The 24,726-nt window shown below is 37.7% G+C and overlaps 1 protein-coding gene across 1 annotated transcript; it reads left to right on the forward strand.

Moving 5' to 3' along the window:
- The first annotated feature begins 1,049 nt into the window (after nt 1-1,049).
- Nucleotides 1,050-23,189, forward strand: LOC140150146 (medium-chain acyl-CoA ligase ACSF2, mitochondrial-like). Its single transcript, XM_072172150.1, has 14 exons — nt 1,050-1,229; nt 2,139-2,267; nt 3,672-3,784; nt 5,026-5,070; nt 9,060-9,177; nt 10,416-10,538; nt 11,048-11,181; nt 11,846-11,937; nt 13,610-13,680; nt 14,040-14,141; nt 14,455-14,603; nt 22,038-22,095; nt 22,491-22,562; nt 23,139-23,189. Exons 1-14 carry the CDS (start codon nt 1,050-1,052, stop codon nt 23,187-23,189), a joined length of 1,437 nt encoding a protein of 478 aa, XP_072028251.1.
- The last annotated feature ends 1,537 nt before the right edge of the window (nt 23,190-24,726 follow it).

Below are 24,726 nucleotides of genomic sequence, written 5' to 3' on the forward strand. Positions count from 1 at the left end.
TTCCCTCATTTTTGACTGTAACTCCACAACTGTTGTCTGTGCTGAAATAAAATTTCCAGTGCAGTAGTTGTAGTCCTTGCCCCTATAATATACATATCTTGTCACCAATGCGCTAAAAGTTTGAAGAAAAAAAATGCAAAAACACAAAATTGGGCAGGGATGTAGTACCCCCTTAATCACGTAAAAGGTAATGCAGTTCGACTAAGGTTCATCAGTTTCTATACGACTACAATTAGGTGAGATTGATGGATTGTTCAATTGAGAGTAGTGATAGTGTGAGTAGTAATCTTTGTTATTTATATAGATCGATTGTTTAATTGATACCTTTATTAATTAGTTGATTGATTGAATGATTGATTGCTCATCTGATCGATCAATCAACTTTCGGTGGCTCGATTAATTGATTGATTGATTGATTGATTTTTGATTGATTGATTAACAATTGATTTATTGATTTGAATAATGATTGGTTGGTTGATAAATCAATTGAAGGGGTGCGTATAATATAGTCCTAATCTTCACCTATTTTTCAACCGACTTGTTACTGGATTCAAAACAGTTGCGTTTAAAAAATATTTGTAAAGCTGGTGTTAATTCTCAACAAAATCATCTGATCATTGCGCTTATCAACACTATGTGTTATATAATCAGGAATATCAATGATTATTTAAGATAGCATGTACAATTAGGTTTAAACGAGTCACTTCTATTTTGATGGTTAACACTATATTGCACCAACATTTCAGTGCAGTTTCTCAGATCATCTAGAAACAGTGAAAGCTGAATCTCTATTTGGAATCACTGAGAACATGTTTTTTACATCCCAAACTTTAAGATTTGTCATTTTCTTATAAGAAATATCCAATTTATTTAGCGTTTCCAGGGTCTAGAAAGAAGGTACAAAAACAACATTATTAGTTCATGATCTATTGTGCAACATAGTGCTGACCCTCAAATGTGTTTTGGAGGGTTAGGACTATATTACACCAACCCCCACCCCTACAACTGATTGATTTGATTAATTTAATTGTCTTATATCCAGAATCAATATGACTCAAATTTCGCCTAAGTTAACGTCGAGTTATATCCATGTGCCTAATGAGCAGCCGTGTTTGGGCAAAACCGCTGGCCAGTTATTTAATGAAAGAGCCAACAATAACCCAGACAAAGAGATGTATGTATTCTACGCTGATAAGGAATGGAAAACCTACAAGCAAATGCAAGATGAGGTCAGTATAACCACGGGAGGGGCGTTTTTAGAAGGGGACACAATATCAAAAGACCGCGAATTGCTTCAACTAGGTCTTCATTTTGAACACCTTTTAAAACAATTTCTGAACTAAGTTCTTACACAATAATAGTGTACAAAGTGTCTACCAAATAGCTTCAATTTGGCGCTCATTTTGTACCGTTCTTTAATTATTCAAGGGGCACATCCCCCTCAGACACCCGCATTTTACACAATAAAAATTGAGGATACGATAAGGACGTATTGATATAGAATGGCATGCACGCAATTGGACGCAACGCTTACGCTAGTTGCACATTGCGTAAGTGTGACTGGTGCACGCTTATGTGAATTTACGCGAGCGTAAGTTGGGACTTTATTGAACCACGCAGTAAGAAAAAACCGAATAATTTCGCCTATTATAAGTCGAACAAACTTTAGTGGGTCGCACAACTCTGGCCCCACTCACATCTGGTGTAGATATTTACAAAACAAATTATATCTTTTGAGCAAATGATTTGTTTTGTAAATAATCACCATTTGTTTGGTAAATATCTACTAGAGTAGGACGACCGCAGTAGAGCGGGGTTTGTTTAGTGTTCGCATGAGCCTTATTTGGCGGTTTCGTTTCTTCATTTCGACGTTCTGTCGCAGCTGCTTGTAGTAAGTTAAAACGCATACAAGACTATATGCATTGCAACCTTAAAGCACTCTCCTTTGGACATGTTGGGCAAAAGGAAGTTGAAAGTAGACTAAAATTACATCACTGCATCATACAATCGCTTTATTTTGTCAACGTCATACAATTTACCAAAGTACTCTTCCAAAGTTGTCCAGAAGGTAAAACAGAATTGAGCTGAACAAAATGCAAAAAGCAACGAATTTCAAGATTTTATTTTATGACATGCAGAGCCACCAGTTTGCCCGAGGTTTGCTGAAGTTGGGTTTGAAGAAAGGAGATACGCTAGGAATTTGGGGTGGCAACCATTACGAGTGGCTACTAGCATACCTGGCCTCATTTCAAATCGGTGTCATTACGGTAGGTAGGAAGTGGGAGTCGGGTGAGTTTCTTTGTGGAGGTGGTGGGTGTATATCTATGTGGGTGTGTTACGGTGGGTGTGTGTGAAGGGTGTTTCTAAACTGGATGGGTGGGAGTGTACCCGTGTGTACGTGCGGGGGTGTGTATGGACCTGGGAGTGCATGCTATGTTGTGCGGGCCTGCAGCCTGTATAGGCAGATAGGTGTAGCGAGAGCGTGGATACTTAAAGTTTGTTCTTTTAACCATCATGAAAAGGTTTGACTACAAAAACTATTCTCTTATAAATGCATCTACGCACAGTTTCCACCTCGATACACCCGAGTACACACAAATTTCTAGCACAGCGAGAATGAGCGAGTCTAGTCTCCACGCAGTCTGTGTTATACTACACGGTTGAGTGCATAGCATCATAGAGAGCTGTGTGAGATCTAGTGGCAAATAGACATCTGTAATTGGTTTTTGCCAAAACCTCCCTTCATCCAATCAGAATTTTTTTTTATCGAAAGAAAGCTAACACTTCCCCTAAAAACGTTTTTTGTCATAACATGCATAAGGTCAACAGATATTACAATTCAATGTTATAGCAATGCGATTGTGGTAAATCTATTGAATACTACCTATCACAGCACAATTTGTGACCAAAATGTAGGTTTTAAAAGTCAAAACCTCAAGTGTTCCTTACACTATTTTTGAAATTTTATGTCATTAAATGAAAGAGCACATTTATATTGTCCATATACTAGCGTCATTAGAATGAGCAATGGCCAATTCTCTTTAAATTGCAAATGTGCATGAATTTGCTAAAGCGCGCTTACAAATTGATATGTTGTTAACAGAAAACGTGTTTATGCTCGGTTGAAATCTCAATGATGCCTATTCCGTTTAAACATTTGTTTATTTTTATAGGTTCACATGAGGATGGACTTCCCGTTTAGCGTTCAGCAAAAAATAATTCAAAAGGTAGTGCACTTATAAATATTGTAAAATCATCTTTATCCTGTAGACATTTTGTTTCTGTCCACCACAATGATACACCAACAACAGCAGTATCATTAACACCACAAACATCACCACCACCACCACCGCCACCACCGCCATCATCATCATCATCATCATCATCATCATCATCATCATCATCATCATCATCATCCCACCCACCATCACCACCACCACCACCACCACCACCACCACAACCACCACCACCACCATCACCACCACCACCATCATCATCACCAACACCACCACCATCACCACCACCACCACCACCACCAACAACAACAACAACAACAACAACAACAATACGATGTTGATGTTAAAATCACCATTGTTGTCGTGTTTTTCGTCGTCGTCGTCGCCGCCATATAATTGTGTTCTTCATCGAAATAATCTACATCAACATTTCAGCTCGGAATCAAAGTAATCGTACTGATGCGATCACCTGCTGACCTGTGTGACAAAGCCTGTCAAGTCATTCCGGAGTTAGCTGTAAATTCTGCGGAGAACCTGAATTGTCAAGGGTAGGATCAGTATAGTTTAGGATCCATATAGTATAGGATCCGTATATTTCAGTTTAATAACAATTGCCGATAAAAAAATATGGTAATAATTATAATCATGCATTGATTTTGGACACGTCTTTTGAAAAAATTATCCTGACATGTCAAGATACATTTGTAAAAGTTTAAACTGACTTTCAGCACAAAATTCCAACTAACCTTGAATTTTCGATGTGTGACACACATCTTCATCAGAAGAAGTCCTAGGATGTTGTGATGGAGCAAGTTGCTCCCCCAAAACATTTTCAGGGATGAAAATGGAGACGGCAAAGTGTAAAGTGTCATTAAAATGACTAAAAATGGGACTAAAAATTGACAAATGGGGACGATGATGTGGCTACGCTGTTGGTTTGCGTGATGTGTATGGCTTGTAATTATAAGAGTGTACAATAGAAATGCGTCTCTGTTCAACAATATATGAAAGCCTTAAAGCCTCACTCCTGAGAAGGAGTAATGTATAAATTATTACCATGAATTACTATAGTCCCAGCTTCGAGCTACACATTCTTATTAAGCTCGCTGGTCCCAACTAAAAACATTGGAATATCGCCGGTACTAATTACTAATTCGGCATGTCATCATTTCGGCAAAACAAAGTTCCGGTTATCCAAAGGCCCTACAATGTAAGCATTGATTCATTGCAATTTAGTTCCTCTCTATCTAATATTTTGCTGATTTTGCAACCCATCAGTTTACCAATTTTTCATAAAAAAACCCCAAATAGCACCCAAATTCACTCAAATTATTTGATTTTAAGGGCACTTTTTGGTTCATTGGTCTTCACTGAAATTCCACCCATCGATATACCAAAATTGTTGAAAAAGTACCCCAAAACCGTGGCACACCTCCGTTCACCATCAACCAGGGAGAACCCCTCCGGAAATTTACTACTACGGAGGCGGGTGATGTCACTCACTATATTTCCAGAATATGTATGTAATGTGCGGTCGATGACCTCCAGTTCGCGGGTCTTTGGCATTTCTTATAATCCCCAATTCAATTAATAACCGTTTATTACGGATCTAAGACGCTTTATTAATTAATTATATATTTATTTATTTATAAATATCGGTAGCACATCCTTACCTTAAATGAATGTGTAGTGCCCAACCAATGTCTAATAATCGTTTTAAACATTTTAAACATTTTAAAACCCTTTATTCACCAACTTTATTGTATTTCGTTTGTTATACTTGTTCCAGCACACCAAGTTTGAGATACGTCATCAATGCAGGAAAGAAATGCAGGTGAGAAGTGTTCTCTCGGTGCACCATACCTCTTTCCTCCCATTATTTAAAGCGTTCCTAGAGAGGGTACATGCAAGGATTCTCGAGTACTAATTTACTATAGGATAAGCCACACGTTTGCGCAAATGATGTCAGTCACACACTTCAATGCGCGTTCATGAATATGATGGCTTGTGCTGTGTAAGAGGTTGACATGTGGAAGAGGTGATGCATGTTAACGTCATCGTTTCAAAAAAAAAAATTAATTGCGAGAAACGATGAACATTTGGTCGTTTCTTTCCATTTCTATCAAGTTAGCTCAATATGCTAGGAAAATATTATCTGCGATGGCCCTATGTCGACATTAGCTAAATAAGCTGTATTTTTGCTGGAAAGGGTCCGAACAGGGTCCGAACAGGGTCCGAATATCTGACAGTCGATGTCCGCCATCTTGGAAAAATTTAGGGTCCAAACTCCCCAGCAACTGTCAATCAAAATTACGGAATAAGTCTGCTTCACTATGAAAGTAGTACGCACGTTGTTGTCGTGCACACGTACGTAAATTTTAGGCTAAAACGTTACTACGGTACCATACCAAACTCCATAACAACCGTCACTCAAACTGCCGATGTGTCAATCAAACTGCCGTAAAGTGACTTCACTTTTTATACAGGGTTTGAATACGAGTGTCACGGCCCTGGTACATGTCAGAAAATCAACAGGGAGTAAAATAGAGTCTCAAAGCATATTTAAAACTTACAACTATAACATTGCAATACAAGTGAGCTAGAATCACATACAATCAATGACCTCCGCGTGTGATTACGCGATAGAATGACTTCCGCGTGTGCGCATCTGTAGCGCCGAAACACTTCACCCGCACGCCCAGACAAATGTCTATGCCCGCACGCAACTGCCAAATTTGCACATGGCGTGATTACGCACTGCTGTAAGTCCGTTTTAGCCTGTTCGATTTTGAAAGGGCGAATTAAGTTGTGATAAAAAATTGTTGAGATTTGGTTGAGAGATGAATTAAAAATGACGGTAATGAATTCGGTTAATAACTTTGCATCAGTTACATGTCGGGCATTGTGAAAAATTCATAACCTCATTAATATACGCGAAGCCTGTAATCCAATCAAAAGAAATTGATTGCCTGACCGCGCACTAATTGCGAGGTCATTAATTAGAAGGTTAATAACTGCGCATCGGTTATTTGGAGGCATTGTGAAAAATCTAAACATTTTGCCTTTGGAACCGAGGAATATCCCGAGGGCGTAGCCCCGAGGGATATTCCGAGGTCCAAAGCAAAATGTTTAGATTTTTCACAATGCCCGACATTACCAATGCAAAGTTATTAACCTCATTCATAACCGTCACTTTAACCTCTTCACCTTACAAAATAACATCAAATTGCATCAAAAATAGATGATTTTTACATCTCCCCTTTCCAAAAATCGATCAGGCTAAAACAGGACGACCAATAACAAAAGTGCGTATCACAATCTGTGCAAATATGGTAGCGCGAAATCCAAATACGGCAGCCAGCGCACGCGCAGTTTGCTCGACGCACAACAACACGCAAACGCCGGTCAATTGTGTGCGACATTGGAACAATTACGCATTTTGCGGTCAATTGTGAGATATTAATGACCTCGATTTGCGTTTGCGTTTTCACAAATAACTAAATGTAATTGGATCGCACGAATCGCGTTTATTAATGAGGTTATGAATAACTCACAATGACTCCGGACGCGCAACAATGACTTCTGCGCGCGCGTCCGTGTATAAGCTACGCGCTATGGCAACGCACACGCCTACGCGATGCCGCCTCGCTTCTGTGATTGGTAGCTCTTGTTGTCGGCGCGAATGTTATATTCGCCTGGTTGATTTTTTTGTAGGGTAGGTTACAACAATGATTAAAACTGGTTATATTTAACAGCGTTTTATGGCATAAAATAACATAAAATGCCATTTTGATTTGTTCAAAATATTAGATACGACAGTAATGAATGACAATATAACTTTGCACCATCTATTTTGAGGTTATTGTGTGAAATTGTCGGGTTTTGTTTTGGGCCTCGGTATTTTTAAATACCTCAGCCCAAAACAAAACCCTCCGATTTCACACAATGACCTCAAAATAGATGGTGCGCAGTTATTATTGTCTATTCATAACCTCATTAATAAACGCGATGTGTGCGATCCAATTACATTAAGTTATTTGTGAAAACGCGAACGCAAATTGAGGTCATTAATATCTCACAATTGACCGCAAAATGCGTAATTGTTCCAATGTCGCACACAATTGACCGGCGTTCGCGTGTTGTTGTGCGTCGAACAAACTGCGCGCGCGCTGGCTGTCGTATTTGGATTGCGCGCTACCATATTTGCACAGATTGTGATACGCACTTTTGTTATTGGTCGTCATGTTTTAGCCTGATCGATTTTTGGAAAGGGAAGATGTAAAAATCATCTATTTTTATAATCTTTTGAGCAAAATTTTGTGTTATTTTGTAAGGTGAAGAGATTAAAGTGACGGCTATGAATGAGGTTAATAACTTTGCATCGGTAATATGTCGGGCATTGTGAAAAATCTAAACATTTTGCTTTGGACCTCGGAATATCCTCGGGGCTACGCCCTCAGGATATTCCTCGGTTCCAAAGGCAAAATGTTTAGATTTTTCACAATGCCTCCAAATAACCGATGCGCAGTTATTAACCTCTAATTCATAACCTCATTAATAAACGCGATGCGTGCGATCCAATTACATTTAGTTATTTGTGAAAACGCGAACGCAAATCGAGGTCATTAATATCTCACAATTGACCGCAAAATGTAATTGTTCCAATGTCGCACACAATTGACCGGCGTTTGCGTGTTGTTGTGCGTCGAACAAACTGCGCGCGCACTGGCTGCCGTATCTGGATTGCGCGCTTCCATATTTGGACAGATTGTGATACGCACTTTTGTTATTGGTCGTCCTGTTTTAGCCTGATCGATTTTTGGAAAGGGAAGATATAAAAATCATCTATTTTTATAAACTTTTGAACAAAATTTTGTGTTATTTTGTAAGGTGAAGAGATTAAAGTGACGGTTATGAATGAGGTTAATAACTTTGCATCGGTAATTTGTCGGGCATTGTGAAAAATCTAAACATTTTGCTTTGGACCTCGGAATATCCCTCGGGGCTGCGCCCTCGGGATATTCCTCGGTTCCAAAGGCAAAATGTTTAGATTTTTCACAATGCCTCCAAATAACCGATGCGCAGTTATTAACCTCTAAATCTAAACATTTTGCTTTGGACCTCGGCATATCCCTCGGGGCTCTGCCCCTCGGGATAATTCCTCGGTTCCAAAGGCAAAATGTTTAGATTTTTCACATAACAATGCCCTCCAAATAACTGATGCGCAGTTATTAACCTATAATCAATAACCTCCGCCGGTGTGCGTATATCATCTAACGAGCAATTTGATTGGGACGCACTTACGCGAAGGTTATGAATAACTCACAATGACTCCTGGTATAGTACAATGACTTCAGCGCGCCAATGCAGCGTGTATACGCTAAGCGTTATGGCAAAGCACACGCCCACGCGATGCCATCGCGCTTCTGAGATTGGTAGCTCTGATCGACGCTAATGTCAAATTCGCCTGCTCGATTTTTTTGTAGGGTAGGTAATAACAATAATTAAATCTGGTTATATTTAACAGTGTTTTATGATATAAATAACATAAAATGCTATTTTGATTTGTTCGAAATATCAGACACGACGGTAATGAATGACAATAATAACTCTGCACCATCTATTTTGAGTTATTTGTGTGAAACCGTCGGGTTTTGTTTTGGGCCTCGGTATTTTTCCTCGGCAGCTACCGCTCCCTCGGAAAACCTCGGCCCAAAATAAAACCCCCCGATTTCACACAATGACCTCAAAATATATGGTGTGCAGTTATTATTGTCTAATTATATATTTTTGGTAACGTTTACATTTTTATTCTTCTTAAAGCGGTGCGTATTCCTTGGTCGAATTCATGGAATTAGGGAAAGCAGTAGATGAGAGTGTCTTCTTCAAAGCTTGCGAGTTGGTTGATTTTGACGATCCTTTGGCAGTCTTTTTTACATCGGTAAGAACATATTAAATACATTAATCTGATAATTCAAAATATAGTTACATGAAAAGTACGACGTAATGATTTAAAAGGAAAGGGAACATGAACACTATTTGTTACATAATAATGTTAGTGTTTGCGCAAACCTTTGTTGCAAATGGTCGCAACGATTTACACACAGAAAGCCCAGTATCCTTGCATCATTCAAAACAATCCGGAGTTCTCCCTACATGAGCCGCGTGTAAACATGACTGACTCATGTATGTTTTCTACTTTGCAAAAGTCCACCACCCAATGTTGAGCGTCATAAACAATTTTAGAACATGGACCTTTTTTGTTATATCTCATCAAGCACTATTCCTAGGTACCGCATATGAATAACTCGCAACTCCGCGCACAAGTTTGAAGGCGGCTCTTGAATTTCGACATTCGAAGCAAACCTGACATGATAAATCCGCCGAGAAGTAGCATTTAATACTCCCTATTCCAGAAAAATACAGAACTATTTTTTGGAATTAAAAATATTATCCTGTTTTGACATATGAAACATAACTAAATCCTAATCCTTTAGGTAGTCCTAACTGGTAATAAAAGTCAAATTTTAATATTTTTGCAATTTGAGGTAAAATGGTCCATAAACATGCAATTTTGCATGTTTTCTTACAATTGTAGTGACAAAATTGTAAGCATTCAAAATCTTGAGTATAGGCTAAGCGTTAGCTCATAATTTTAATATTATATGTTATTTTTGCTAATTGGTTATGAAAAAGATTGGAAAATGTGTTTTCCAAAATTTAGAATGCATAACTTGAAATTAGGCTTTGTTCAAGTCCTTGGGCCTGATTGTCACAGAATACAAAAAAGGGTCGAAAAACACCCCAAAATGCATGTTTTTGGCCCTTATTTCCAAAAATTGACCAAATATTAAAATTTGGCTTTTATTGCCTGTTAGGATTACCTAAAGGATTAGGATTAAGCTATGTTTCATTTGGCAAAACCGGATAATATTTTTTCAATCCAAAACAAATAGTTATTTATTTTTCTGGAATGGGGAGTAAGTACCGTGCCTTGGAAACTGGATTGTTCGAACTGGCGAGGGTGCTTTTGGATGGATTAGACCCGGGGGGACTAGGCGCAAGAGTAATGCCGACGAGCCCGTTTCTGAATGATGCATGATAGGATAAGGTAACGAAGCTTCCCATATATGGTACTGGCAGTCAGTTTTAACCAATTGAATAATATTATCTTTTCAGGGTTCGACCGGCTTCCCCAAAGCAGTAACTCACGCACACCGATTACTCAATTTCTTTCCCGATTTGTACGATTTATATTCCAAGCCGTATTCCGTAGATGCTGAAGATAATGGAATTCCATGGGTATGTGAAAGAATATATGTTTTTGTCTACAAGACAATATTTGTAAGTAAGTAAGTTAGTAAGTAAGTAAGTAAGTAAGTTAGTAAGTAAGTAAGTAAGTAAGTAAGTAAGTAGGTAAGTAACTAAGTAAGTAAGTAAGTAAGTAAGTAGTTTTTAGCCGCTGTCGTGCATCTATCGTCTTTAGGCCTATATAACACGGGCGACATCGTTATTTCGCCTCGTTGTTTTACCCAAAATAATGACGCCGCCCGTGTTATATGAGACGATAGATGTACGTTTCAATAAAATCGGTATTTTCAAACAAAGCGATTGTGCGTTCACACGATTATTTAACAAACTGAAATGAAAACCGAATGCTACAAGTTTTATGTTTCTAACAAAGGGTAAAAACAAAGATATCGATAATGACGTCAGTCAAGAGCTTAGGCAGGATAATAGGAAACCACGTGACCGAAACCAAAACCAATACTGAAACTCAATACTTGAAACAACTGAATTAATTATTTCAGATATCAAGATTTGCTTTGACAACGTCCTTTGGAGGCGATGGAGCATTTATACCAATACTATATACGGCAACTACTATTATTCCAGGACCTACCTTTGATGCCCAAATACTGGCAAGTGCTATTCAAGATGAAAAGTAATTCATACTTATTAAATGCTAATGTATCAATAAAATTCAGAAGTCAAGGTACGCGTTGATTCTGTTGTTAATGCGGGCAAATTTTCTGATTAGGAAATGGCCCAAATCTGGCAAAACATTACCCGATCCGAAATGTCAATTCCATAATTATTATGCACTGTACAGGCTTGCTTAATTCAAATTGTTTTAAGCTAAAAATATACCATTTAAGTATAAACTTAGGTTATATTATTTCATAAACTTAGGTTATATTATTTTAAAGAAAATATCTAGAGATGGTGAAATAATAATTTCGTAGTAAAGACTATGAATGATGACCTTTATTTCCTCATCCCCCCACTTTTCTCCAAAAAAGTTGAGATTTTTATACCACTGGAAACATCTAGCTATGTTTATATACACAAAATTTCTTGCAGATTAATTCTTGCAAATTAATATCGTCAAATTTGAAGAACGTAACTATAACATTGGCCTATGGAGCAGACACATAATCACGCATTAGTCTGTATTTCTTTAGTTTATGGATAAAATAAAGTGTCTGTAAAATAAAAGTACCTACGGTTTCCGAATTCAACAGACATGGGTAAATACCCCTTTCCTGATCCCAAAGTAAAACAAAGAGATCTTGGGATGATACAAACATCTATTCATTTTTTTTCAGAGTTACCAGTACAAGCATGCTGATTCATCACCTGAATGATATCTTGAGTCTTCCAAACTTCGATGAGTACGACTTTGCATCTCTTCAGTTATGTGAGTAGTGCCTATAATTCCTATATATTCACACCTAAGCCTACAAATAAGCACCACACATTGCCCATACCTATGAGTACGTGTTTCCTTGCCTACCTACCTACCTACCTACCTACCTACCTACCTACCTACCTACCTACCTACCTACCTACCTAACTAACTAATTACCCACCTACGTACCCACCTACCTACGTACCTACCTACCTACTTACCCACCCACCTACCTACCTACCTACCTACCTACCTACCTACCTACCTATCTACCCACCAACTACAAATACACCCAACAACAATCCCTGCAACCAACCCACACAAATACACCCCTACGCACACCCCCCACCCATATTTGATTATATAGCATAATTTTACAGTAGGTTTTCAAAAAATGTTTTTTTCATGTTATGAAAACGTTTTATACCCTTTATATAACCCGACAGTTAAACGTTTTCTGACAACATTTTATAACCTTTTTCGAATGATGTTGAAAACGTTTCGTGTTTGCTGGGTTGCCTACCCACCGCCCTACCTCCCTCCTACCTACCTACCTACCTACCTACCTACCTACCTACATACATACATACATACATACCCACCCACCCACCAACTACAAATACACCCAACAACAATCCCTGCAACCAACCCACACCAATACTCCCCTACGCACACCCCCACCCATATTTGATTATATAGCATAAGTTTACAAGTATATACAGATATGTCACATGTAAGCAGATTTCCGTCACATATCTTTTATACCAACAATTGTAATACGACAACAGAATGCAACAAACAAAACCGAAATTTTGCACCTCCGACAAGGGGAGGAGTATAAGGGGTGCGTTACCACCGGGCCCGTGGTCTTAGGGGTCGTAAAAATAAGAGAAATGATACCTTAATGGACTCTTAAAAGTAAAGAAAAGATACCTTAGGGGCCGTAAAAACAATAAAATATGTCACGATATCTTTTTATTTGCTTTTTACGGGCCAATTAATGGATGTAATTGCGTATGTTTCTGATGCCACATTTAAATTCATAATTGATCATTAATATACGCGATGTGTTTAATCCAATCACAGATAATAACTTTAAAATACGCAGACGCAAATGCAGGTTATTGAAAAAAGTATAATAACCGCGTCTCGTGACGTAGCTAAAAGTACGCTTAACAATGACCGCGTTACGTGACGCTGGCCGCCGTATTTGGACATCGCCTGATTGCGCGCTAATGTGTTTGGTTGCTAGCGATATTTCCCTAATGGGCTATTCGATTTTTTACAGGGAAAACGAAAGATACAGTTAAAATTACATTTTGTTTTCAAATCTAAAAGAAGAAAATTTGATGTAAATTGAATTTAAAAAGTGAAAAGTGACGGTTATTTTCCCTCGGGATATTCCTCGATTACAAAGCACAATGTTTAGATATTTCACAATACCCTCAAAACAACTGATGCGCAGTCATTAACCTCTAATAAAAACCTTTTGACCATTCCACAAAAACATGTTTTAGAACGTAAAAAAACCCCATTTTTTACATATGTTTCGGCAGTGAGACTTTATAGCTTTAGGAAACCCCTTTTAAACTAACGCAACTACCATCAAGACATCGATCGACCTTAATCATGTTAATATAACAGTTTAATTTTCTCTCATTTCCTTCATTAACCATTTCAGGTTTGACAGGTGGAAGTATTATTCCCCGCTCATTACGTGATAGAATGACCAAGATCGCCAATCATATACTGGTAAAGAATACCGTAAAACCTCGTCTACAAGCATATATAGTGTTTCTGATGAAAGCTTAATTAATACGATACATGCGTAAATATGCCAATACAATAGATTGGTCTTACAATAATAAATGTTTGTATAATTTATGTTTGGATCGGTAATGTATTTGCTGAAACTCCATAATGGTGCCTGGATTACATTAGCTTTCATCAGAAACACTCTATATGCGTGTAGACGAGGTTTTACGGAACTTCAATAAACTGTTTGACAAATACTTTTAAAGTGCCAATATGCTATTATCGTTTTACTCACGACGCGATATACTTTTATTTCTATGGTGATTAAGTTTAGAAGGTTATCAATTCTTTTTCAGTTAGTGTATGGCGGAACTGAAGGTTTTATATTACATCAAACTCCAAAAGATCCGACAGAACTTCTTCAAGGAGCAGCGTATCCCCCCGTCGCTGGACAAGAGGTATAGAAGGATATACATATCAAGTATGTATCGCCATATGTACACGGTTACGGAAGACGTTCATTCTTCATTCTTGTATGATTGCACTGTTCTTAACATATGTTCTTTTCGAAATTTAATATGTAACTCTGTTTTAACAATTTGTAATGTTAATGTCATGCAATTCAGCCGTTGGCCTACTACGTGATTTTGAATATACAATACAATACAATACAATACAATACAATACAATACAATACAATACAATACAATACACACACATTATCTTACCATCATTGAATCATTGTTATATTGTTATTTAATACTAAACCAGATGAAGGTAATAGGACCGGATGAGCAAATCGTACCTATCAATACATCAGGAGAAATCTGCTTTCGAGGCCGGTCATTATTTATGTATTATTGGGGAGAGGACGCCACGACAAAGGCAGTCAAGAAGTCGACTGGTTGGTATCACACAGGGTAAGCAAAGTACCAATACAATGTATGTCCAAAGATAATTTTCACACAGGGCCGTCGCTATGGAGGGGGTGGGGTGCGACACCCCCTGACGATCCAAAAGGGGGGGAGAAAGGATCCAGGCGCGTTGAGGTGATGTGGACAAAGAATTAATGATTTTGCATGATCGACAAAATATGTGCGCATCCCTTCATCTCTCCGTACCGCGACCTTCTTTAGCACCAAAGGAGATTGGCCATGGGCATAGGCGTATATCCCAGGGAGATGGGGGATAAATTCCCCAATGTATTGATAGGCCAATTCAACCTCATATTTGGCCATATATAAAAGTGCCAATAAACGTGCCAATTTTTGTGCGCTTATTGCAAATTTATTCCACTTTTGTACCATAGCTTCAATATGGTCCATTTTTCGGGCGCTTAAATGTCCCATAGCAAAAAGAAAAGTTTCCCGGTGACCACCCGATGACCATTCGGTGGTTATCAGAAACCTTTCGGGTACCTTTTCCAGAGTTATCCGAAAGTGCCCGCTAGCGGATACCTTGCGGATACCTAATTAAGTTATCCAAAACTTTTCGGGTAGACATCCGGAAGTCTCCCAAAACTCAAATATTTCAAATGAGTTACCCAGAAGGTTCCCAGAAACTTATATTCTTTGCAGGAGTTACCCGGTGGTTATCCGCTTTTAATTTGACCTTGAAAATAGCATTAAGCATCTTAAGAATGCGTGGGTGGGTATATGGTCAAATTAAGGTCACTGTATGAATTCAAAATGGAGTAGCTAGCTGTTGGCAGTTGGAATATATTTGTGCAGAATATTCAAGTTATTTGTGGTCCAAAATGTATGGATTTACATGTAGGACATTACAAGATGTTTAATAATTAATCTGGAACATGCTGTAGGAATTATAAAGCATTGAATGCTTGATTTCATATGACAATGCAGGTAGGAAAATTTGTATGAAATGATTTGTATTGATGCAGTTTTTATTTTATACACAATGTACCTAATATATGACACATTTGAATGTTTAGTTTATATCTTTTCTAGTAAATCATACATGATTTTGACAGTAAATTAATGTCAATTAGCTAATGTGTCAATTAACTTATAAGCTTTATGTTAAGCTATTTGTTGTAAATAAATTATAATATTTGATATAGAAATTATAGGCTGTGTCAGTGATGTGATCACACTTAGGTACTGTATACATGTTTATATGCTGATATCAATTTGGTTGTACATTAATTGAAATTTAAATCAGAAGAATATTTTTGTACAATAACTACAATTACACTTTCAAGTTTCTTATAGCAAGATATCACAAGCTCAACTGCTGCCATGACTGTAAAGTTGTATTTCTCCAAAAACTATACAATTCAAATAAAGCTATAAAATTGCCTAATACATTTGTACATACTCATGAATTTGTATTTCTGCATTCCCCAAAAGGTCAACAGGAAGTCTCCAAAGAGGTCACCAGGTATATCGTCACCAAAAGTTATCCGCTAGGTCCCCGAAAAGTTATCGGGTAGTTATCCGCTGGTTCCCCAAAAAGTCATCGGGTGGTTACCCGCTAGTTTCCCAAAACAGTCATCGGGTATAGTCATCCGGTACCTATTACCTGAAAGGTATCCACTATTGTTTCCCAAAATTTATCGGGTAGTCACCCGCTACCTATCTAATTTGCATGTGAAATTTGCCGGTGTCTACCCGGTGACTATCGGGAAGTTATCCGAAAAAGGTCTCATTTTTTGATATGGGGTACCAAAAGGTGCTGGGTTCACTATACTTCAAGAAAATATATTCCCAGCCCATCCCCCAAATTTTAATAAGAAAACTACGCCACTGGCGATAGGGCAGGTTGGCAAGTCAGTCCCCTTCCCTGCTCAGTCGGCAGAAATGTTGTGAGGAAATTAACGATTTGCATCATCGTTTTGGTCTAGTCTATTTTAGACCCAAAATTAAGCCCATTTGGAAACACTTAGTATTAGAATGCCAAATTGGCACGCGCGAAGCGCATTTATCTCAGCAAACCCATTCTATTTTTATCCCAAACTTGAACACGATCAGGAAACTCAACTATGTGAGTTATAATTTTATTCTTTCTGCTATATAAATCATAAATATGAGAGCTGGGACAGCTCCTCTGATGCCTGTAATAAGCGTAAAGCTCATGAGCTGGATCAAAATACCTAGACTAAATTAACCAAACGTTAACCTATGACACGATTTTAGGACAAGTATGTGTTCATTTTAGTATTGAAACTGCATTTTTTTTTCGCTCGCTTCGCGTGCATTTCTCCCGGTTATGTTCTTTTTTTAGTAGCAGATCAGTGGGACGATTTGGAAAATTTCCCCCCTGGCTCAGTGACTCCTGTACACCTTCCGTAGCATTGAAATAGCAAATTTTCGCACACTACACACAATTAAAATTTCGTGAGCTTTTTCCGATAAAGGAATTCTAGGGACAGATTGGAAAAAAACTTGATTTATACCATGTGGGGGAGGTTGTCTTCTATCCGAAGAGCCATAGGCATAGGCGTAGATACGGGGGGGGGGGGATTTCACAATATTTTTGCTGGGGGATGATCCATACAATAAATCATCCCCCATGTTGACGCCTGTAAGTGGGTTTTTATATGAAAGGTTTGACTACAAAAACGATTCTCTTATAAATGCATCTACGCACAGTTTCCACCTCGATACACCCGAGCACACAGAAATTTCCAAGCACAGCGAGTCTAGACTCTATACGCAGACTACACGGTTGAGTGCATAGCATCATGAGAGCTGTGTGAGATCTAGTGGAAAATAGAAATCTGTGATTGGTTTTTGACAATACCTCAAGTGTTCCCGTCATCCAATCAGAATTTTTTTATATTAAACGGAAGCTAACACTTCCCCCTAAAAACTCATTTTCTCATTAGGTCAACAGATAACAAAATTCAATGTTTATAGCAAGACGAATGTGGTAACTCTGTTGAAAACGACCTATCCCAGCACGATTTTTGACAAGAATGTAGGTTTTAAAAGTCAAAACCTCAAGTGTTCCTTACAATATTTTTCAAATTTTATTTCATTAAATGAAAGAGCACACTTATTATTTTCCATATACTAGCCTCATTAGAATGAGCAATGGCCAATTCTCTTTAAATTGTAAATCTTGTGCACAAAGTTACTATTTTCGCCTATTTTGTCATACGGATGTAAATTCAATGAACTATGACTTTGCTCAAGAGCGCTTACAAATTGATATGTAAATAAAATCAACCGTATATTTGGACTAAACTCCCAAAAGTGCCAATTTTCTATTCCACTTTTGCACCATATTTCATCAGTATAGCTTCAATATGGCAAATGTTTTCGCTCGCTGAATTCACTATACGTCAAGAAATTTTTTCAAACACCATACCCCCAGTGTCAAAAAAAAATCTACGCCATTTGCCCAGGGGTGGCAATCATGTTGCACAGCGCCCAGCAAAGGGTAAATCCGGTCATATACCAGCAAAATTTATTTCTCGCCCCCCCCCCCCCCCCGAGAAAATAGTCTAACGACGGCCCTGTCATAGCATCCAAGAATATACCATGTGCGGTACATGTAACTTATGTGAAATATGACCGTATTTGTCAACCAGAAGAAGCCATGACATATCTTTTATACACATGAGCCAGGAAAGGACTGTCACCACATGCATGTATGTTGTTGGTTGCGTCTTTTTAAAATTATGCAAATACCTTCTTGAATGCGTTTAGTTTGCATTACTTCCGAGGACTTCAACATAGCAACACACCGACACACCGAGGACCTCGTCCTAGCTACGGAAACCTCGTTAAGGAGAAGAAAAAAAAGAAACCCTGTTCTACGGGCGGACGGACCTTTCAAGTCGGGTCTTTTTCGGGGTTTTTGGGGTTTTTTTAGGAAAAAATCACCAAAATTTGTAAATAATTTGCAATTAAAAAAAAAAATTAAAAAAAAATTGTTTCCGATAATTCCGAAATTTGGGTCGGCATTCATTTGTACAGGAATTTTTTTCCACAATTTGTTCAAAAACTGCGTTGATCGGGCCCGTAGAACAGGGTTTTGTTTTTTCGTCGACTAAACGGCGAAAATGAGGTCTTATACATTACTACCCCCTCTATAGCTAAAGTCCTCAAAGCTTGAACCATTTTAACACTTGTTCGGTGTTACCGACTTTTTGAGTACTTGACGTGAAAACACACCGACACACCGAGGATATTTGGACTTCAAGATCGTGGAAATATTAGTAGTACAAGGGGGAGGGGTATTTTAAAAGCTTACTTTTGAAGTAAAAGTAAGCCTTTTTGATTTAGACCCAGTACTCGAATGGCCATGTAGCGAGAACTTTAAAATGCTTTGTAAAAGTACGTCATATAAACCCAGAATATCCCAAATCCGTTTATGATATAGCCATAATGTTTTCCTCAACAGGGATCTCGGAACTCTGGATGAAAATGGCTATACTCGAATTGTCGGAAGAAAAGCGGTAAAGTTTAGATTATTGATTAGGAATGATTTGATCAAGGAAGTGATTTTTAAAGCTGAACTTTTAAAATAACATTTACATTTTGGTGACGTATTTTCCAGTATAATTATGTGTCGTCTTAATTCGAATGTAATTTTCTGTAATTTCCGTAACTTAATACAGATGTACTAGTAATCAGCAGTGGCGGCGCTACGGGGGCGGGGGGCGGTTGCATTCCCCAAATATTTTTCTTGCCACCCCAGTTTAGCCCCCCATTTTTGAGGCAAAAAAGCCAAAATTCTGTAAATTTCCACTTTTTGCGGCAATTTTGCCCCAAAATGATAAACCCCCCCCCCCACTGAAATTTACTTTGCCCCCCATGCCACCATGCCCCCAAAATCATGGTAATCAGATTACATGATAAGCTAGCATATAGGATGGTAAATTAATTTATAAACAAAAATGTAATTTCGGGCCCACAGGAACGAATTATAAAGAAAGGGGTCAACATAGCTCCCGGAGATTTGGAGAAAGTTTTAGATCAACATCCTGCAGTCAACAATGTTATGGTAATTATGTTTTGCTTTAATTTACGAATATTGCATAGATTGGTATTATCCATGGAGCTTAATAAATGGTATTATCATGTTTATTTAATATTGAGGGTCTTGGCTCTTGCTCCGGGTTAGAACCCCGGCTTTGCCATCGTAGTATGCACATAGACAAGGCCCTTTACCACCATTTTCTCTACCATGCATACACCCAATTATTTAAATGATTAAATCGTCAAGCGTTTTGAATGTGAAACAGATTTCTTGTGCGGTAAGCGTTGCGAACCCCGGAAGCTGAGACTGTTAATATTTGAAATATTATTCTCAAATTATCGGCCTGGCTGTGCATCTTATATGTATGATCTCAGATTTCTTGTGCGGTACACGTTGCGAACCCCGGAAGCTGAGACTTAATATTTGAAATATTATTCTCAAATTACCGGCCTGGCTTGTGCATCTTATATGTATGATCTCAGTGTTTTTTTTCACAGATGAAATTTAAAGCTGTTAATGTGTATCCTTTAGGACCAAACGTGTTAAACAAACAAACAAACAAACAAACAAACAAACAAACAAACAAACAAACAAGGAAAGTAGGCCCTAACAAAAAGAAAAACGAGCTGGCCACATCAGCCTGCGATAATTGCTCCGGACCGCCTGCACAACATTTGTGACCGTACACCACGAATGAGCCGTAAATGTCCTCAATTGTATTCTGAGTTACAGTGTAAAATGGGCATGAAGGTCATATTCATAGGTATTTCAATTTGGTGCTACGTGTATCTCATTAAATGAGGTACACGTAGCACCAAATTGAGGTACCTATGAATACGACCTTCATGCCCATTTTACACTGTAACTCAGAATACAATTGAGGACATGTACGGCTCATTCGTGGTGTACGGTCACATTTAGTCATTCCTATGTGACTTGGCTGATTGCTTTTAATATAATATACTCCAAGGTGTTTCTTTTTGCCACAAATATGGCATCCAATCTCTACCTAAAGAACATAAACATGCTCATGTATACCATGTTCAAGAGTAACTTAAAGGCTTTTAGGGCCGGTTTCTCGAAGCACGGTCATCAACGTGAATCCACATTGGTCGATCAAGCCTACCTGCTAAGGAAGCCTGACCACTAGCCAAGCTTCGAGAAATCGGACCTTACAGATTACTTACAAAGACTCTTTAGGCGCACAATGCACCATTGAATTCTAACGATTTTTAAAAATTGCGGCATTTTCCAGGTTGTTGGTGTTCCCGATGATCGCACATCTGAAGAGGTTTGCGCATGTATAAGGTAATTATCATAAAAATCATTTGGTTGGTTTCCATTTTTGTTCATGACATAAATTAATAAATTGTAACATCTAGATCTAGTTCCGTAATTATGATATGGAATATCCATTAAATTTCAAATTATTTCTTCCTGATACCTTACCCGATTATTACAGGCCAAATATTACATAGGCCCCTACATTACGTCAAACTTGCATAACAATTGTTTGCTTTTGCAAAGCTTGTATATATTCAAAAGACGCCGGCAAAATTCATCTGTAAAATAATAAGAAAATAAGTACTTCCCAATCCACCGACCACCTTTTTGGTAAAGAAGACCGACATCACAGTTTAGACCAACACAAAGATTAATATATACAAGCGTATTATTATCATCATTAAGGGATCTGGAATGAGCGTTTCGACAGTATTTTTGTGGGTCATGAGAGCACATCAGACCTATCGAATTGCATTCTGAATACGAAGAATGTCTTTCTGATATCAAATAATTTTCATTTTTTGAAATTCACGATATAATACAAATGTTATGATAAATTATTAAAATTTGATATTTTTTACATTTCTGATATATAACAGTCCTCAAAGTAAATTTCATAAATTTAATGATATATATTCTTAAAGTGTATGTAGCTGGGAGGAAAAGCCGACGATCAATTGAACATTTTGACCTTTCATATTGATGATATGGATTTTGTTCCCAAAAAGACCTAAACTATTTTGGTGTTTTGGGAAAAAAATCCATATCTTCAATACGAAAGATCAAAATTTTCAATTGATCGTCGGCTTTTCATCCCACCTACATACACTTTAAGTATAAATCATCAGATTTATAAAGTTTACTTCGAGTACTGTTAAGTATCATTTGCCATAAAATATGTATTACATTGCGATTTCAAAAAATCAAAATTATTTGATATCAGAAGGACATTCTTTGTATTCAGAATGCAATTCGATATGTCTGATGTGCTCTAATGTCCCACAATAAATACTGTCCAAACGTTCATACCCCATCCCTTAATGTCATTGTGGTGTCATTTTACAAATATCATTTCCATTCTTACAGTTCTCTTAGATTCCCATTTCCTATTGTTTCTTCAGACTTCATCCTTCTGCCAAGGTCACTGTAGATGAATTGAAGGAGTTTTGCAGAGGAAAGGTTTGTCAAAGATTAAATACATTCCAGACAAATATTTATTCCAGAAAATAATATAAGTATTAGTTTTGAAGTTTAAAAAAAGTACAAATAGTCAGAACTGAAACGTAATTTGTGATATTACTAGAATCTCTAACTTGCTCATAGGACATAGTTTTTAAGTTCAATATTTTTGCACATTCAAATGCATTCATTGGATGATTTGAATGTTTTTAGGTATATAATTCTACTCTCCTACATTTTGAAGTATGATTGTTGAATGGGGGTTAATAAACGTTGCTACTGGAGACCACTTTGAACGTGGAATTTGATGCTCGTGGTACAGCCGTTACAGAAGCGTAGTGATGGGAATTACTAGTATTGAGTGACATTTTTATTCTCAAAAATATTACTTTCAGGTGTCTGATTTTCTTATTCCAAAGTACATTCTCTTCATGGAAGCGGCATTTCCAACAACAGAGACGGGCAAAGTAAGTCCACATGTTAATGCCCGTATCATAGTTATCAGTGCCGCCGAGAGCCATGTCAGTGAACTGACGTGTTTACACCCCCGATCAAAGACTGTACATCTCTACATGCGTGAAGTAAATCCAACAAAGTACGACGTTACTCTCTCGGGGAAGGCAAATGGACTATAGTTGTTCGCGGACTTCGTGAATATTTCCTGCTTAAAGATCTAATCTTCGATTATATCTTTTTATTCTGTCGAACCTGACTTTTCATTTACCCCAGGCATGGGACAAGTATTAATAGACAGATTGTGTTTTAATATACGCTGACGCTAACATCTACGCGAAGGTTACGTTTAAAAATGTCAGAATCACTCTAAGCGACTTGTTTCAATTTATTAATACCATAAAGTGTAGAAGTAAGCATTGGCGTAGAAAAGTGGAACATCTCAATAACTTCGATACTTCCGTACTACTCGTTCTGCAATCACCAAAACTTTAATGCAAGAGCTTTAGCATACAAGAGCTGGTGTGTGCATGCAATATTGTGTAAGATGTAGCCATAATGATGATTACTTTCTGTCTTTTTTCTTTCAGTTTTCTAGAAACCAAATAGCTGCACAGGCGAAGTCACTACTTGGACTGTAGAAAACATAGTTGACGAAATAAACTGCTCAAAAAAAGAAAGTCCGCAGTCATGTAACCCGTCTTACACCAAAACCTAATCGCAACTGTTTCTATGCCAATCTCCTTCTTAAAATAGAATTAGATGGAAATTGTGAAAAAACAAACATTTATAGGCATGTTGTATATACGTTACCATTATACAGTACTACAGACGAATCCAATTTCACGCATTCCTACACCTCAATGGCAGCCATAGCTGGGTCCCCGCCGGCTCCATATCACCTAAAATGTGAAATGATGCGGCCTTAGAGGGTATTTTAAACTGCATTCTATTTCCCGTGTTACACGTAGACAAAAGAATGATGTCAGTTTAGAACATAAAAGAATCTAACATCGATTTTTAGCGGCTTTAATCCACCCAACTGGGCAGTCACAACACCAGTTTGGTGCTGCGGGGACCCAGTAATGGCCGACCAAATCCTGACCATGAATTAGCTCGTTGGATTCGTCTATAGACACGTGGACCTGGCAGCCTTAATACATTATGATGTGTAATCGATCAGCAAGAGTATTAATTTATTTAAATAAAGCGCCTGTGGGTGAACTGTACGACGGCTAAAGTGTGCCTTTTGTGTTTTCGGCTACTCAATCACACTCGTGTATTGTATGACAACAAAAGGTACCTTTCGCTCGTGTAAGCGCTTTCACGCGACTTTCGTTTGATCACTTATTGACAGTAGTCTGCCCATTAAAGCGTTAATACGCTGTCAGGTCGGTTACCGATTTAATGGCGGAACCCTTTTGTCCCGAACAAAAGGTACCTTTCGATGAATAGCTTGTCGGAAAATCAAATCGGCTCAAAGAAACAATGCGTTACGTAATCTATTGCTTCTCCAACGTTCCATGAGCAGGACATTAAAAGAACATAAAAGGAACATTGACGAACATCAACGGATTTACTAAATAAAGTACCATCCGTTTCTTGTATGTAGGACCGAAGTGTAATGTAGGCCTAATAATCATGTATAAATATTGTTTCTTTGTTTCTACAATGTCTATAAAAGATGCTACTCGGGATATTAAAAACCTTGGTCGAGGTTTTGCCAAGTTTAAAAAATAACGGTTAGTTAATGAAAAAGAAGTGAAATTTAGCAACGTGACGAGGTTTATTTGCCCGAAATAGAGTTCTATTGAATCCGCTATTGTATTCTATTCATAAAAATTAATGCAGGCATCGCAGGAATCCCTGAAATACACATTTATTAATTGTCTCTACCGCCGGCGTTTCGCAGTTATTAACATTCAAAATGATCCGATACTCTTATAATTATTATAGACTTATACGTGATTTTTATATAATATTATGAGAACTACAAACTTTTAAATTGAAAATATATTTACCATCGAAAATATACCATACTTAATTGCATACATGGTGTCCCAGAAAAAATTACCGAGCGAATAAAATTGAATGTAAATCGAGAAATAGACATCGGAATCTAAAAATTTAAAATGTAACGAATAGCTTATTTTGTTGTGCATCACATACGAACATTTT

This window comes from Amphiura filiformis, chromosome 4, assembly GCF_039555335.1.
Source record: "Amphiura filiformis chromosome 4, Afil_fr2py, whole genome shotgun sequence".
NCBI lineage: Eukaryota > Metazoa > Echinodermata > Ophiuroidea > Amphilepidida > Amphiuridae > Amphiura > Amphiura filiformis.

Excerpts from the sequence above, each read along its gene's own strand:
- LOC140150146 (XM_072172150.1), top strand. The coding sequence starts at position 1,050 with ATGACTCAAATTTCGCCTAAGTTAACGTCGAGTTATATCCATGTGCCT. Across the intron at positions 10,539-11,047 it reads AAGATAATGGAATTCCATGG|ATATCAAGATTTGCTTTGAC; the intron begins GTATGTGAAAGA and ends TAATTATTTCAG. Across the intron at positions 22,096-22,490 it reads AGGAGTTTTGCAGAGGAAAG|GTGTCTGATTTTCTTATTCC; the intron begins GTTTGTCAAAGA and ends TATTACTTTCAG.